The following is a 16454-nucleotide window of genomic DNA, read 5'->3' on the forward strand; positions in this document are numbered from 1 at the left end:
GGGAGGCAGTGGAAGACAGGAGTGCCTGGCGTGCTCTGGTCCATGGGGTCACGAAGAGTCAGACACGACTAAATGACTAAACAACAACAACAACAACTGCGGCCCATGTTTTGTTAGCCCAAAAATGGAAAGCACCCAAAGAAGAATGGCAACTTAAACTAATGGAATATGTACAGTTTGCAGACTTAACATATACATTAAGAGAACGAGAAGAACAAGGGTTGAAAGAAGACTGGACAACGTTTATTGAATATATGGGTGAAAACGCTGGTAGCATTAAGGTAAATTCAATAGCATAAATAAGTTTGAGGGATGCAATGTTGGAATACTGAATGGTTTGGATTATGTAAAATATGCAGAGATGTACGGTATGCAAACTGAACCACAGAAGGATATGAAGGGAAGGAAGGGAAGTCATCGATTTAAGATTATTTAAATAAATACTTTCAAATATAAATTGGAAAATTAATGTAGATGTTATATATATGAATGAATGAAAGAACATGGTTGGATGGCCCCCTGCCATGGATCTTTTAGCTGTGATACCTGAATCACATAGGGCTAAACTAGAGGAGTCTAAAGTTCTGTGAGATAACTCAGTCAGTAGTGCATGAGACTTTTAATCACAGAGTTTGAGCCGCACGCATGGGCGTACCCAACGTGGGGCAGGGGGGGGCAGCCGCCCCCTAGAAGCAGGGCCGGCGCAGCCGTGGGCGAGCGCAGCGCTGCCGGCGGGGCTAGTGGGCAGAGGCGGAGATGGAGCACAGCCCGTGGGGAACGAGTTCGGCATTCCCGCCCGCCGCACCGCTCCGCTCCGCGCCCTCGCTTCAGCTTCCCGTTGCGCCCTCCGGAAAGGCCAAGCGTGGCGGGTAACCAGAGAGCACAACAGGAAGCTGGAGGGCGCAGTGGGGAGGGCGGGAACGCCGAACTCGCGCTCCGCGGGGCTGTGCTCTGCCTCCGCCTCTGCCCACCAGCCCCGCCGGCAGCACTGCTCTCGCCCATGGCTGCGTGCTCCACCTGTGCTCTGTAGCCCCGCCCACATTCCCATTTTGTGGCCCCCTCCCCTCCCGTGTCTTGGCCCCACCCCTTGCCCCCCCTAGTTTTGATCCTGGGTACGCCCCTGGCCACTTCATTGGGCAAAAAGATTCCTGCATTGTAGGGGGTTGGACTAGATGACCCTTATGGTACCTTCCAATTCTATGATGACCCCCCCCCCAAAAAACAGCCCCCAACAGTTCCCCCCCTTCACACCATGCAACGGTAACAGGCACTTTCAATGCTTGCATTTATTAAAAGGCAAAACGAAAGCATTTGAGCAAGCAAACCAAATCTAGGCTCCAGCCCTAAGCCCAGTTAGGAAGGAGTCAGTCCCACTGAGCACAGAAGGGCTTACTCAAGAGTAAATGGGCATGAAGTGGCGCGAGGCAAAGCATTTTCTTCACGAGATGAGCTGGGTGATGCAGTCGAGGCAGCACAGGGGTTTCCACAGAGGGCGGGGGGAAGATGCTCCTTCGTCAGAGACGTTGCTCTATTTGTCCGTGAGAGTTCCAACTGTGGAGAAGAAATCTATTAATACAGATGGAGCAGAAAACAGGTCTGTGGCTGCTGTGGGAGGTCCAATAGCCAGAAGTGCAAAGGGTTAGGATTTTCAGCCATCTCCAACCAGGTGCCCTTCAGACCTTCTGGACTGCAATACCCAATGCTTTTTTGACACCCTCCTTCCCCACAGACTGTATCTCCAGGGTGGTCCATGCCCTGGTTATCTCCCGCTTGGACTACTGCATTGCACTCTACCTTTGAAGGTGACCCAGAAACTACAACTAAGCCAGAATGCGGCAGCTAGACTGGAAGCGGCTGCCGAGACCATATAATGCTGGTCCTGAAAAACCTACATTGGCTCCCAGTACGTTTCCGAGCACAATTCCAAGTGTTGGTGCTGACCTTTAAAGCCCTAAATGGCCTCGGTCCAGTATACCTGAAGGAGCGTCTCTACCCCCATCATTCTGCCCAGACACTGAGGTCCAGTACCAAGGGCCTTCTGACGGTTCCCTAATAGCTAAAAGTGAAGCTACAGGGAACCAGGCAGAGGGCCTTCTTGGTGGTGGCACCCCCTCCTATCAGATCTCAAACAGATAAAAAGCTATGTGATTTTTAAAAGACATCTGAAGGCAGCCCTGATCAGGGAAGCTTTCAGTATGTGGTGTGGTGTTCTTATTTTTTTGGGGGGGGGGGAGTTGCTCAGAGTTGCTGGGGCAACCCAGTCAGATGGGTGGCAAATAAGTTGTTGTTGTTGTTGTTGATGATGATGATGATATTTTCTTTTGGGTGCAATAGACAACCCTTTCAGAGAAGTTGTGGCCATGGGGGAATTTCCATGGGGACATGACATGGTTTTCAACTGCCTGCCCACACTCTGCAGTCCTGACGAATACCGCTCCCCCCACAGAGAGCAGTGGGGAGGGGGAAGAAACAGAGTCATAAGTCCCACGTCTTTGGGGATGTGTTTGCCCACCATAGATTAAACCTTGGGAAGAACTTTTGACTGTTTGACAGTGGAATGGACTCTCTCGGGAGGTGGTGGGCTCTCCTTCCTTGGAGGTTTTTTATACAGAGGTTGGGTGGAAATCTGACAGGGATGCTTTAGCTGCATTTCCTGTGTTGCAGGGGGTGGACTAGATGACCCTTGGGGTGCCTTCCAACTCTAGGTCTCTATGATTCTTGGATTCTGACCTTCAGGCACAGATAGGTAAAGGTAAAGGGACCCCTGACCATTAGGTCCAGTCGTGACCGACTCTGGGGTTGCGCGCTCATCTCGCATTATTGGCCGAGGGAGCCAGCATATAGCTTCCAGGTCATGTGGCCAGCATGACAAAGCCGCTTCTGGCAAACCAGAGCAGCGCATGGAAACACCGTTTACCTTCCCGCCGGAGCGGTCCCTATTTATCTACTTGCATTTTGATGTGCTTTCGAACTGCTAGGTTGGCAGGAGCTGGGACCAAGCAACGGGAGCTCACCCCGTCACAGGGATTCGAACCGCTGACCTTCTGATCAGCAAGCCCTAGGCTCAGTGGTTTAACCACAGCGCCACCTGGGTCCCTTCAGGCACAGATACCCTTCAGCATATAACTCACGTTTAACGCAGCAACGTCTCCTTCCCGAGCAACGTCCTTTTGGGTATTCGGTTATGCGGCAGCCGTGAGCCCTGCATATCCCCCTATTAACACGACATGTCTGGTCACTGTGTTGGGCTTCAGTGAAATCTGGAGGAGGAGAAAGAACCAACTGAAGCCTTCCACCCCCCTTCCCTGGTGGCCCTGATGGCCCTTGAAACATACGGAGGGTGCCAGGTTGGGGGAGGCTGCTGCAGGATGAATGCAGGGAAAGGGGCTGGGGTGGAGAATCAGTCCCTCCACTCCCCCCCCCCGCACCTTCAGCAATAGGTCTAAGCCAAGGCAGTAGGGAAGGCTGCCCTTCTTCCCTGGGGGCCACTGGTAACCTTGGAGAGAGAAGCCCCCTTACCCAGGAAACTGGCCTGTTCTTTTACTCACTGCAAAGCTGAATTCACAGGAACATTTGCATTTACTGAAACATGGGTTTTAAAAAGTTGCTTCTTTGCATTCCTTTCCATGCCTTAGGATTGGTGTAGAACAGGGGTGGCCAACTCCCAAAAGACTGCGATCTACTCACAGAGTTAAAAAGAGGCAGTGATCTACCCCATTTTGGGGGGTTCAGGTTGTTGAGCTTTTTTAGGGAGGAAAGCCCGTTTTTAGGGGTTCAGGTCAAAGTTGTTGAGCTTTTTTAGGGGAGTCAAAGTTGTTGAGCTTCTTTGAGCAGAGCTAGTGATTTACCAGTGAATTACCACAGACTTCCAGTGATCTACCAGTAGATCACGATCTACCTGTTGGACGTGTCTGGTGTAGAAGGCATATTAAAAAGAGCATTAGAGGAGCCTGATTTCTGAGCCTGATTTCTGGATCAGGCCAAAGGAAGCCCATTGCTCTTTTCCTGCAGTGTCCAACCAGATGCCCCATTTGGGAAACTCTCCAGGAGGACATAGGGGCAAGATCCCACCTCTTTGGGACTAACAGCTAGTGGTGTTCAGAGGCAGGCTTAAAAGGAATAAAGCGGAGAGCTGTGGATCTCAGAGAAGAAGAAGCATCTGAGAAGATGGCCATACCTGGAGCCAGCAGCATCAAGAAGAGGACGGCAAGAGAGAGGAGGCAGAAGATCTTCATGGCTGGAGGTTGGTGGGAATCCTGGAGATGCCTGAAGCCAAGTGGAAGAGCAGTTGACTGGGGAAGGAGAGGTCCCCCTACTTATAGGTGGATGGAGGACTGATGAAACCTTGCGGGAAACCAAATGTCTTTTACAGGATATGTGCAAAACCACCTTTGACATAATGACCACACACCAGGCTTGCGTCACTGACTAGCAAAGAGAGGGAAATGGAGTTTTTTAAAAATAGCGCCCTTGAGAATGCATTGAGATTACAAATATTTTATTTCTTGTAGGAGAGGGATATCAGGTCTAGTGGCTACCAAGGCTATGTCTTCCCTCCACTGCTGGGGTCTTTGGAACTCCAGTTCTCAGAATCAGATGTGAGGGATTTGATGTTAGTCCCATGTGTGTTTCTATGTGTGTTTGCCAACCGTCGTTTGCAAGATGGTTGTGGCAAGCCCCGAGGGGCATGTGCCAAGGACCAGCCAAAGACCACAGAATCATAGGTTCACAGAAGGGACCCCAAGGATCATCAAGTCTATCCCCCTGCGATGCAGGCATCACAGCTATAGCATGTCTGAAGGCGCCCATCGAACCTCTGCTTAAAATCTTCCTGCAATGGAGAATCCAGCACCTTCTGAAGGGCTCCATTCCACTGTTCAACAACTCAGAAAGTCAGTCTTTTTGTTTGTGTCTTGCTAACCCTCTACTTATGGGTGGCTGGAGGCCTGTTGAAATCTTGCGGGATGCCAACCATCGTTTGCAAGGTGGATGTGGCAAGCCCTGAGGGGCATGTGCCAAGGACTAGAAAAAGACCAAGGCTGTGTCATTATTATTATGGGCTCCTCCTGTCTCCTCTTTCCTTATCACACTTCCATTGCAATGGCTTCTGCTGATGGAACTCACTGACTGAATCGGTTGGAGATTCATTCCCTGTGTGCAGTCATAGGATTGCTGTCCGTCATATGACTGTAGGTGTTTTCATTCCACAGAGTGGGAAGTCCCTGCAATGGAAAAAAAAAAAGTATGTGCCCACAAACAGGGTGGGGAATTTCAAGGGCTCTAAAAGAAAGAGGCTGTCATTAGAACAGCCTGCTGGATTAGGCCACCTAGTCTGGCATCCTGTTCTCATAGTGGCAAAACAGGTGCCCATTACGTGGAAAAAGGTAAAGGACCCCTGTCAGCAGATCATGGGGGAAAGTTTTCTCCCTCTTCCTAAGATCTAGGGGAGCTGTTCCCAGTCAATGTAAAGGCAACTATGGGGTTGCGGCGCTCATCTTGCTTTCAGGCTGAGGGAGCTGGCGTTGGTCCACATACTGTTTTCCAGGTCTTGTGGCCAGCAGGACTAAACCGCTTCTGGCGCAATGGAACACCGTGATGGAAACCAGAGCACACGGAAACACCGTTTACCTTTAGCTTTACCTTTTGTTGTTGTTTAGTTGTTTAGTCGTGTCCGACTCTTCATGACCCCATGGACCAAAGCACGCCAGGCACTCCTGTCTTCCACTGCCTCCCGCAGTTTGGTCAAACTCATGTTCGTAGCTTCGAGAACACTGTCCAACCACCTCGTCCTCTGTTGTCCCCTTCTCCTTGTGCCCTCCATCTTTCCCAACATCAGGGTCTTTTCCAAGGATTCTTCTCTTCTCATGAGGTGGCCAAAGTATTGGAGCCTCAGCTTCACGATCTGTCCTTCCAGTGAGCACTCAGGGCTAATTTCCTTAAGAATGGATAGGTTTGATCTTCTTGCAGTCCATGGGACTCTCAAGAGTCTCCTCCAGCACCATAATTCAAAAGCATCAATTCTTCGGCAATCAGCCTTCTTTATGGTCCAGCTCTCACTTCCATACATCACTACTGGGAAAACCATAGTTTAACTATACGGACCTTTGTCGGCAAGGTGATGTCTCTGCATTTTAAGATGCTGTCTAGGTTTGTCATTGCTTTTCTCCCAAGAAGCAGGCGTCTTTTAATTTCGTGACTGCTGTCACCATCTGCAGTGATCAAGGAGCCCAAGAAAGTAAAATCTCTCACTGCTTCCATTTCTTCCCCTTCTATTTGCCAGGAGGTGATGGGACCAGGGGCCATGATCTTGGTGTTTTGTTTTGTTTTTACATCAAAAAACATCAAAAACAAAAAACAAAACTAAGCTTTACCTTTAGGTGCCCATTATGCAGGATTGAAGCAGGATTCAAGCACAAGAGCCCTCTCCCCTCCTGCGTGATTTCCAGCAACCAGGATTCAGAAGCATTGCTGCCTCTGTTTAAACCACTGAGCCTAGGGCTTGCTGATCAGAAGGTCGGCGGTTCGAATCCCTGCAACGGGGTGAGCTCCCATTGCTTGGTCCCAGCTCCTGCCCACCTAGCAGTTCGAAAGCACCTCAAAATGCAAGTAGATAAATAGGAACCGCTACAGCGGGAAGGTAAACGGCGTTTCCATGTGCTGCTCTGGTTTGCCAAAAGCGGCTCTGTCATGCTGGTCACATGACCTGGAAGCTGTACGCCGGCTCCCTCGGCCAATAATGTGAGATGAGCGCGCAACCCCAGAGTCGGTCACAACTGGACCTAATAGTCAGGGGTCCCTTTACCTTTACCTTTTACTGTGAAGGGAGACCACAGCCATCATGGCTAGTAGCCTTCGTTACCCTGCTCCTCCTTGAAATAGTCCGGTCCTCTTTAAAACCATCTAGGTTGGTGGCCATCGCTGGCTCCTGTGGCAGTGAGTTCCACAGTTTAACTATGCCACTTTCGGATCGCTGGCGCCTGATGGCCCATTGTGTTCTTTCCTGGGGTCCTTGACGTTTGCCTTCCGCTCCAAATACATGGAACTCAATGCCAATGTCCTGATAAATGTTGATGCCTTCCTACGCTGGATTCTGCAATGGGATTCAACAATATGGACTTGCTGGGATAAGTAACAACCCATTGGGAAGACCCTGCTCTCTGCGTTCTATTTCCCACATTTCTCAGAATACAGAATACACGCCCCATTAAGTGCTAACGGCCTCCGCAAGAACCACGAAACTGCCACGAAGAGTGTTTTATTTTATCCCCGCTGTAAAAGAGATGTGTTGCCAGACTGCCTTGCGAGAGTTGAGCCACCAGAGGGCGCATCTCTCCATACCTGCCCCTCTCTGCATGGTCCACTTCTTCCAAGAAACTTTTAAGAGACTCTCAGCAACTGGAACCTTCTTTTTTTTCAGAGCAACAACGACAATAACTCAGCCCTTGGAGCTGCTGCTTCTTCACTCTCCCCTTTCTATGCCTGCCCCCTTCCCACGCCCCTCGGCTTCCCCAGGAGTGGCGAAGGCTAGCTGGAAAGCTGCCCGGCTCCTTCACTTTGCCTGGAGAAAAGAGTTTCGGCTGCAGAGTTTTGAGACAGCCACAGCTGGCAATCTGAAGGAGAGGAACATCAGGAGAAGCCCCCCCACACACACCCAAGACCCCATGTTGCCCATGGAAGGGATGACTACCCATGTCTAGAGGGCTCTTCCTTTTCTTCTGTATTGGAAGGAGCTAACTGGCATTTTGAGATTTTCCTCTACCTTCTCTTGCATGGTAGGGATTAGGAGGGGCTGAAGTCTCCAAGGATACCAAGAACCCTGGCCGTCAGGTGAGTAACTTAACTTACCCCTTGATTGTTTCAAAAGCTAAGCAGGAGACACAGTTCTCCAGCGGGACGGGGGTGGAGGAGGCGAGGACCTTTCTGCTGGTACTTGGGAGACCCTGCGACATCCGAATAAATCTCTGCCACTGACTTTTAGAATAGCCTTGGCGGACAGAATAGTGTTTTGTGTCCAGTTCTGGACACCTCAGTTCGAGAAGGAGATTGCCAAGCTGGAAAGTGTGCAGGGGAGGGCAACCGAGATGATCAATGGTTTGGAAGCCAAGCCTTATGAGGAGCGGTTGAAGGAACTGGGGATGTTTAGCCTGGAAAAGAGGCAACAGAGAGGTGATATGAGAGCCGTCTTCGATATCTGAAGGGCTGCCACATGGAAGATGGAGCGAGCTGGTTTTCTTCTGCTCTGGGTGGTAGGACTCGAACCGATGGCTTCAAGTTACAAGAAAGGAGATTCCGACTAAACAGCAGGAAGAACTTTCTGATGACAAGAACTGTTCAACAGTGGAACGGACTCCATTGGAGGCTTTTAAGCAGAAGTTGGGTGGCCATCCATAATGGAACTTTCAGCTGAGATTCCTGCATTACAGGGGGTTGGACTAGATGACCCTCGGGTTCCCTTCCAGCTCTACAGTTCTATGATTCTAACTCATTCTCACTTACCTATCTGTGAAATGGGAGCAATGTTGATCAACTTCACACTTACTCGAATGGGATTTTTATTGGAAAACCCTGACCTTGTCCCCTCCAGGCTCCCTTCATGTTTATGATCTTTCAGGGGCAAAAATGCTTCCCCTCTTTGGAGTGGGACAAGCCACTTCTAAGGAGACAACCTACCTCTTGGCAAGTGAAGTGCCGTAAGAGAGAGGTGGACATTTTGCAAACAAAAGGGTTGTCACACACACACACCCTTGCTCAATTTAGCAGAGTGCTGGTCTTTGCCCCCCATGCACCACTTGAAACAACACCTTTTATAGGACAAAATTGAATCCTGTGAAAATTCAGTGCAGCCTCCCATTAAATAGGGAAATATCGCTGCAGAGATACAGCAGCATCAGCCCAGCTGAGATATGCAACTGTGGGTGAGTGATGGAAGAAGCAGGATGGTCCAAAGGAAGTTGAGATGCATCCAATATTTGCATTCATGCCACTTTTGATGTGGCTTCTCATGATGGACTATAAATTGTTGTTGTTGTTGTTGTAAGCTGGACCTGGGAGGTGGGTGAGGAAGGGGCTGGTTTGGAATCATAGAACTGTAGAGATAGAAGGGAATTTGCCCCATCCTCCTTTAAAGCCGTCCAAGTTGCTGGCCACCACCGTCTCTTGTGGGTGGGAGTTCCATAGTCTCACTATGTGCTGTGTGAAGAAGGGATTTATTTCCTCTGTCCTGGATCTTCCAGCGTCCAGCTTCACCGGTTGTCTGAGGGTTCTAGCATGATGAGAGAGGGAGGAAAACTTCTTTCCGCCCACTGATTTATGAATCCTGGCACACAGCCAAAAGAAGTGATTTATAGAGACGGAGACACACACAATATAATGTGCAATCCTTTAAAAACAACAGTGCACACTTAAGCAGCGTGTCACAAAAGCAAGCCTGCAACATAAAAGTACCGCTCCACCCCTGCAACTATAAACACACAAGAAAGCAGTTTTCAGAAGCCAAATCCCGCTTCCTCAAGACAGATCTTTGCAAAATCAGCTCCGCTCACATTCAAGGAGGGATCAGAGATCAGTGGGTGCCTGATTTGCTTCTGCTGAGGGCAGATCTCCTTATTTGCTGCATATATTTCATTGAATCATAGAAATGCGGAGTTGAAAGGGACCCCCAAGGGTCATCTAGTCCAAACCCGTGCAATGCAGGAAACTCGCCAACGTAGGGCTTGAACCCACGACCAGGAGATTGAAAGCCTCATGCTCTACAAACTGAGCTACCCCGCGGGGACATCTTAGTCAAAGGGACATGGGATCTGAACCCCACTTTTGACGGGGCGATCTTACTCTCTCAGCATGGCACACTGTTTCCCTGGCAAATCCATTCATGCGGACATTCTGGGGTTCAGGTCCAGCCCTCAGTATCTTTGTGTAGGGCTGGGAATGTTGTTGCCATTGTTGCCATTGTTGCCGGTCAGTGTAGCCACTACTGAGCTCTAGCTGGACCAATGGTCTGACTCTGTACAAGGCGCTTTCCTACATTCCTAGGACTGCGCACCCCAGGAAGGGTGATTTGGGTGGTGACGAAGGGCTGCCAGGTTTCCCCCTACCCAAAACCAGTTTGAGAGGGAGAAAGAGGTCATGGATTCAAGCTCCATATTGGGGGTTGGACTAGATGACCCTCGGGGTCATTTCCAACTGCACCATTCTAGGATTCTATGGATGGGAGAAGCTGTCGCTGCCCTGTCTCTTCTTTCAGCTGGAAATTTAAAGGGTAGCATCTAAAGGTGGTGGACTCTCCTTCATCAAAGGTTTTCAAACCAAGGTCGGCTGGGATTCTTTAGCTGCGATTCCTGCATTGTGGGGGTTGGACTAGATGGCATTTGGAGTGTCCCTTCCAACTCTACAGTGCCGTGGTTTTATGTTTCCTGGCTTTCCACTAAAGGTTGGAGAAATAACCCCCCCATGCCCCCTTTGCCCCCCCTCCTCCCCCCCCTGTGCCAGGTACATTTAACTTCTTTTTGGCTGGCACGACAGATGAAAGGAAGCTGATCAGAGGAGGGGCACACTGGGCGAGGTGTGTGTGTTTTCATCTCCCGGGGGCCGAGAAAGCAACAGCCTGTCAAACATGAGTGTTAGCTGAAGTTGAAAGGAGCCAGGGATGAAAGGAACATTGAGATGGGGGAGAAAGAGGGGAGAGAGAGAGAGCAGAAGAATAAGGAGGAATAAGGGGAGGGGGAGGGACACGGGTAGCGCTGTGGGTTAAACCACAAAGCCTAGGGCTTGCCGATCAGAAGGTTGGTGGTTCGAATCCCCGCAACGGGGTGAGCTCCTGTTACTCGGTCCCTGCTCCTGCCAACCTAGCAGCTCGAAAGCACGTCAAAGTGCAAGCAGATAAATAGGTACCACTCCAGCGGGAAGGTAAACGGCGTTTCCGTGCGCTGCTCTGGTTCGCCAGAAGCGGCTTTGTCATGTTGGCCACATGACCTGGAAGCTGTATGCCGGCTCCCTTGGCCAATAACGCGAGTTGAGTGCCGCAACCCCAGAGTCGTCCGCGACCGGACCTAACGGTCAGGGGTCCCTTTACTTTTAAGGGGAGGGGAGGAATAAGGAAACGCAGGAGATTCCGGGATCAAATCAGAAACTGGGACAGCTTCTCTAATTCCGGGACTGTCGCTGGAAAATCGCGACACTTGGAGGGTAGGCAGAACAGATGTTCTGCTACAGAGATAACCTCGCTGGTCCTGCTATCTCTCATGCTGTCCTTGATCCTATCTGCATCTGGCCACCTGCCTGGGAATCTTCAGGTGTGATTCCTGCATTGCAGGGGGTTGGACTAGATGACCATTGGGTCCCTTCCAGATCTTCAGAGATTCTGCCTTCTTACTCCATATCACCTCCCCCCCCCCAAAAAAAAACCCCACACCCTTAACACGACACTGTCAAAGTGTTGACTGTAAGCTTCCCGGGGCAAAGATCCGTTCCACTGTTTTCTGAAAAGTGCCTTGCTCTGTCGATCACCGCACTTCTTCCGGCCTTCCAGAGAACAGGCCTGTCCCCTGAGATGAGAGAGGAGGGTCTGGGCTCTGGCCTAGTTGGGAGGCATCCAGAATTGTTATCCAGCTGGTTTGAGTCTGGGTTTGGCAGCCCTACCTCTGTCAAAGCAGCTGCCCTTTTGCTGAGTTGGGGGCAGATCAGGGACCAGCCCTTTCTGGCATCAGCCGAACAAGCCCCAGAGACAGGCAGGTCGGTTCATTTCAGTTTCTATTCTCCTGCCGATTTCAGCAATTTCCAGTCCACCACAGGCCTGCATCAAAAAAGTCGTCATGGAAATCCATTTGCATTTTTGCCCAGATTTCTTCTCGCGCTCACATTTCTGTGTGCAGTTTTGACTAATGCACACCTAGGTTGCATTCACCTACACACCTAATTCGTTTGTGTGTGTTATTTTTCACCCTGCAAACTTTCCCCTGATGAATGTCTTTCTGTACATGGTTTTGGGTTTTTTGGGTTTTTGCTTGGAGAACGGCATTGCAAAATTTGGAGAACTGCAGGGTTTTTTGGGGGGAAAAGCTACTTTGTTTTTCAGTTTGTAAATTGTTTCTGCATGTTTGAATTAGGTCGATTCACATTAAAATTTCTCTCCCCCCCCATCCCTATGGGGCTCTGAGTGCTGAGGTAAAGGTAAAGCCCCCCTGGATGGTGCTATGGGGTTGCGGCACTCATCTCACTTTCAGGGTGAGGGAGCTGGTGTTTGTCCGCAGACAGCTTTCTGGGTCATGTGGCCAGCATGAGTAAACCACTTCTGGCACAACGGGACACTGTGACAGAAACCAGAGTGCACAGAAACACCGTTTACCTTCCCGCTGCAGCAGTGCCTATTTATCTACTTGAACTGGTGTGCTTTCGAACTGCAAGGTTGGCAGGAGCTGGGACCGAGCAATGGGAGCTCACCCCGTCACGGGGATTCGAACCACCGACCTTCCGATCGGCAAGCCCAAGAGGCTCAATGGTTAAGACCACAGCGCCACCAGGCAACCCATACCAATGGGGAGGCCCATAGCTGCATAACAGAGCCTGCGCTTCAATCCCAGGGTGGTTTAATCATAGAACTGTAGAACTGGTAGAGACTCCAAGGGTCATCTAGACCAACCCCCTGTAATGCCGGACGCGGGTGGCACTGCGGTCTAAACCACTGAGCCTCTTGGACTTGCTGATCAGAAGGTCAGCAGTTCGAATCCCCGTGACGGGGTGAGCTCCCATTGCTCTGTCCCAGCTCCTGCCAACCTTGCAGTTCGAAAGCACATCGGTGCAAGTAGATAAATAGGTACCGCTCCGGCGGGAAGGTAAACGGCGTTTCTGTGCGCTCTGTTTTCCGTCATGTTATTCTGTTGCGCCAGAAGCAGTTTAGTCCTGCTGGCCACATCACCCGAAAAGCTCTCTGCGGTCAAGCGCCGGCTCCCTTGGCCTGAAAGCGAGATGAGCGCTGAAACTCCATAGCCACCTGACTGGATTTAACTGTCCAGGGGTCCTTGACCATTTTTTCCCCTTAATGCAGGAATCTCAAGTAAAGCATCTATGACAGATGGCCATCCAACCTCTACTTTAAAACCGCCAAGGAAGGAGAGCCCACAATCTCCTAAGGGAGACCATTCAACTGTCAAACACTCTTACTGTCAGAAAGTTCTTCCTGACGCTTAGTCGGAATCTCCTTTCTTGTAACTTGAAGCCATTGGTTTGGGTCCTGAAAACAAGCTTGCTCCCTCTTCCAGGTGACAGCCCTTGAGAGATTGGAAGATGGCTCTCCAATCTCCTCTCAGTCTCCTGAGAAGCGGACACGGAGCAATGGATTCAAACTTCAAGAAAGAAGATTCCACCTAAACATTAGGAAGAACTTCCTGACAGTAAGAGCTGTTCGGCAGTGGAATTTGCTACCAAGGAGTGTGGTGGAGTCTCCTTCTTTGGAGGTCTTTAAGCAGAGGCTTGACAGGCATATGTCAAGAATGCTTTGATGGTGTTTCCTGCTTGGCAGGGGGTTGGACTGGATGGCCCTTGTGGTCTCTTCCAACTCTATGATTCTATGATTCTATGACTCCTCTTTTCCAGGCTAACATACCCAGCTCCTTCCAGCGTTCCTCATCAGGCTTAGTTTCCATCACCTTGATCTCCCTGTAGTTCCAACTTCTCAATCTCCTGAGATGCCGGGGACCGAGCCTGGCGACTTCTGCTGCTGAGCTATGGTGACGCCTCCCCCATTTTCCTGACTGGCTTCTTCCGTGTGTCTCCCGCAGGTGAAAGGATGGAGAACAAAGCCATGTACCTCCATACCTTTGGCGAGAGAGAGAACGGGTCCGTCTTCGAGGAGCAGTTTGACGGAAAGAACCTCTCGAAGCTGAACCTCTGTGATGATGGTAAGTCATGAGTACATGGCAGGAAGGAGCTCCGTGCGAGATCTTCTGTGTTTCGAGGGTTCACGGAACAGGGATGGCTGAGTAATTCTGTTTTTACAATTCCCAATTACAAACTGGCCTGATCCAAGAATCCAAGGGATTCTTTGAGATTCCTGCATTGCAGAGGGTTGGGCTAGATTGTCTCTGGGGGTCCCTTCCAACTCTATGATTCTATGAAATGTGTGGCTCAGAATTCGATTGCCCATCAGATCACCCTCTTCTTCAGATTTTCTGACACACCTCTAGGCTCACAAAACATATCTCTACTTTTATATTTAAATGTCTGTTGAAATGCAACTTTTTTTGTGTCTGTGAGGATTTATAAAAGCATCACACAGCACCATACACAAGCTTGCCCTGGCTCCCTTTTAGGATCCGGTTAACCAGTAAAATAATATCTACGTTAGTGTGATTATCAAAGCAAGAGTCTTTATTTATTTAGGTGCAAAACGTTTCAACTTCTGCCTTCCTCAGCTTCTCTGATAAAAAAATAAATCATTTTTTATTGGATCGGCTGATCATAGAATCACAGAACTGTAGAGCAGGAAGGACCCCCAGAGGTCCTCTAGTCCAACCCCTGCAATGCAGAGAATCCCTGACAGATGGCCATCCAACCTCTGTTAAAAAACCTCTTCCAATAAAATAATCTTTGAGTTTTAAAAATTACAAATTAAACAAACATGCAGAAGCTGAAACAAACAAACAAATGAATAAATAAAGCCATAAATGTAAAGGGGGGGGGGACCTCAGTTTTATTAATCAGAGATGCTCACACTTTAATCTTTGGAACACAACAGTCTTATCAGCCTGGAAATAGATTGATTCCCCCACTGACTTTATAGGTGTGGACAGATACATCCAAGCCCAATGTGCTCCCAAACTTGTCCAATCCTCTTTTAAAGATGTCCAAGACAGTGGCCACCATTGCCTGCCTCCTGTGGCAATGAGTTCCATAGTTCAACCATGAAGAAGTGTTCCCTTCCGTCTTCCCATTCATCTGCCAATCCGTTTCAGGACTGGTTCTCCTGGCATGGAAATGACCCCCAATGCCTTCCTTGGCATAGGAGGAAGCCTGCCCATCCTGGGGGGAGGCATCAAGTGCCATTCCCTTGTCCCAGAACAGATGCCCATCCCAGCTTTCAAACTGAGCTGTGCAGCTTGTCCTTATGAGATTGATTGGGAGTTAAGTGATTGGAGAGGGGGCACTTCAGGGCAAAAGAAAGGCACAAAAACAAAAACTTCACATACACACAATGATCTGCGTGATCTGAAGCAGTCGTGGAAGGGATTTGGGGGTTTCGGTGGACAACTCACGGAAAACATCCCCCTTGTTTGCTGTGACAGAGAGGAGACATTCAGGATCTCAGAGCCCAGCACCTGTCCATTTTAGAATCTTTCATTTTCTCATTTTTTTCTGAGGTTTCTGAGGTTAACTTTCCTTGCCATTTGAATCCACGGGTTCGGGTCCTCTCCTCCAGAGTGTCACGGTCCGGTCGGCGGGCGATTGAAGCCCTGACTGAGGGCGTCAGGACCAGAGGCAAGATGGTGATGTAGAAGCAGGAACAGGTGCAGGGCTGAGGGTCCAGCAGCAGGCAGTTGCAGGGTCAAGGAGCAAGGCAGAGGCGAAGGTCTGGGAGTCAAGGAGCAAGGCATTGGCAAGGCAAAGGTCCAAGGGTCGAGGATCAAGGCGTCGGCAAGGCAAGGGTCCAAGGGTCGAGGATCAAGGCGTCGGCAAGGCAAGGGTCCAAGGGTCGAGGATCAAGGCGTCGGCAAGGCAAGGGTCCAAGGGTCGAGGATCAAGGCGTCGGCAAGGCAAGGGTCCAAGGGTCGAGGATCAAGGCGTCGGCAAGGCAAGGGTCCAAGGGTCGAGGGTCAAGGCGTCGGCAAGGCAAGGGTCCAAGGGTCGAGGATCAAGGCGTCGGCAAGGCAAGGGTCCAAGGGTCGAGGATCAAGGCGTCGGCAAGGCAAGGGTCCAAGGGTCGAGGATCAAGGCGTCGGCAAGGCAAGGGTCCAAGGAGCGAGAGGCCAGAGGCAACCAGGCAGGGGTAGCGTTGCTGTGGCAAAGAGCTGAAGGGAAATGCTGAGCTTTTATCCCTCCCAGCTCCTGCCACCAGGTGCAGTGAGGTATCAAGTGGCCTCACCTGAGTGACCACTCCTTGCCTCTCCAGCACAAGCTGAGGTCTTCACCTGAGTGGCCACTCCTTGCTTCTCCAGCACAAGCTGAGGCAGGCCCCAGTCCTGCAAAGCACTACAGGCCCCAGAGCCTGACTCCTGACCATACTCCTGACACAGAGCACCAGAAACCAAGCTTGCTCCATCTTCCACAGGGCAGCCCCCAGATATTTGAACATGGCCACATTTGCAGGTTGCAATCTTGTCGTGGCCCCCCCCCCCCCCGTTTCCATACGGAAGTGGATGAGCTCCTCTGCACAGCTGCAGCCGGCCTCAGAAAAGGAGCGGCTCTTTCTGGGGTCCACGCCAAGCCCCCTAGCGCTCGCCAAGGGCCTGATATAAGTGTTA

General features: G+C 50.4%; 2 protein-coding genes across 5 annotated transcripts in view; one reads left to right on the plus strand and one right to left on the minus strand.

Annotated features, from left to right (window-relative positions):
* Nucleotides 1-1271: 1271 nt before the first annotated feature.
* Nucleotides 1272-7998, minus strand: LOC118081758 (uncharacterized). Of its 2 annotated transcripts, none has more exons than XR_015949260.1 (4): nt 7846-7990; nt 4178-4344; nt 3132-3260; nt 1272-1551 (listed from the first exon to the last, which is right to left on the minus strand). XR_015949260.1 is itself a non-coding variant. In XM_088666984.1 (4 exons), exons 1-4 carry the CDS (start codon nt 7947-7949, stop codon nt 1529-1531), a joined length of 345 nt encoding a protein of 114 aa, XP_088523110.1. In that variant the 5' UTR covers nt 7950-7998; the 3' UTR covers nt 1272-1528. The 2 variants fall into 2 exon arrangements, 1 of the variants encoding a protein (XP_088523110.1); XM_088666984.1 differs by having other exon boundaries at nt 4178-4266; nt 7846-7998.
* The window catches only part of SCARA5 (scavenger receptor class A member 5), a 95527-nt gene continuing 86478 nt past the window's right edge, over nt 7406-16454 (plus strand). Inside the window, exons 1-2 of one of the 3 annotated variants that reach the window (XM_035110732.3) lie at nt 7406-7827; nt 13776-13895. In XM_035110732.3, the coding sequence (XP_034966623.1) occupies nt 13784-13895 (112 nt within the window). In that variant the 5' untranslated portion in view covers nt 7406-7827; nt 13776-13783. Of the gene's footprint in view, nt 7828-8891; nt 8916-13261; nt 13389-13775; nt 13896-16454 lie in introns of those variants that run through there. The other 2 variants (XM_088666982.1, XM_088666983.1) reach the window with 2 other exon arrangements.

Source organism: Zootoca vivipara, chromosome 3, assembly GCF_965207765.1.
Source record: "Zootoca vivipara chromosome 3, rZooViv2.hap1.1, whole genome shotgun sequence".
In the NCBI taxonomy this organism is placed as follows: Eukaryota; Metazoa; Chordata; class Lepidosauria; order Squamata; family Lacertidae; genus Zootoca; species Zootoca vivipara.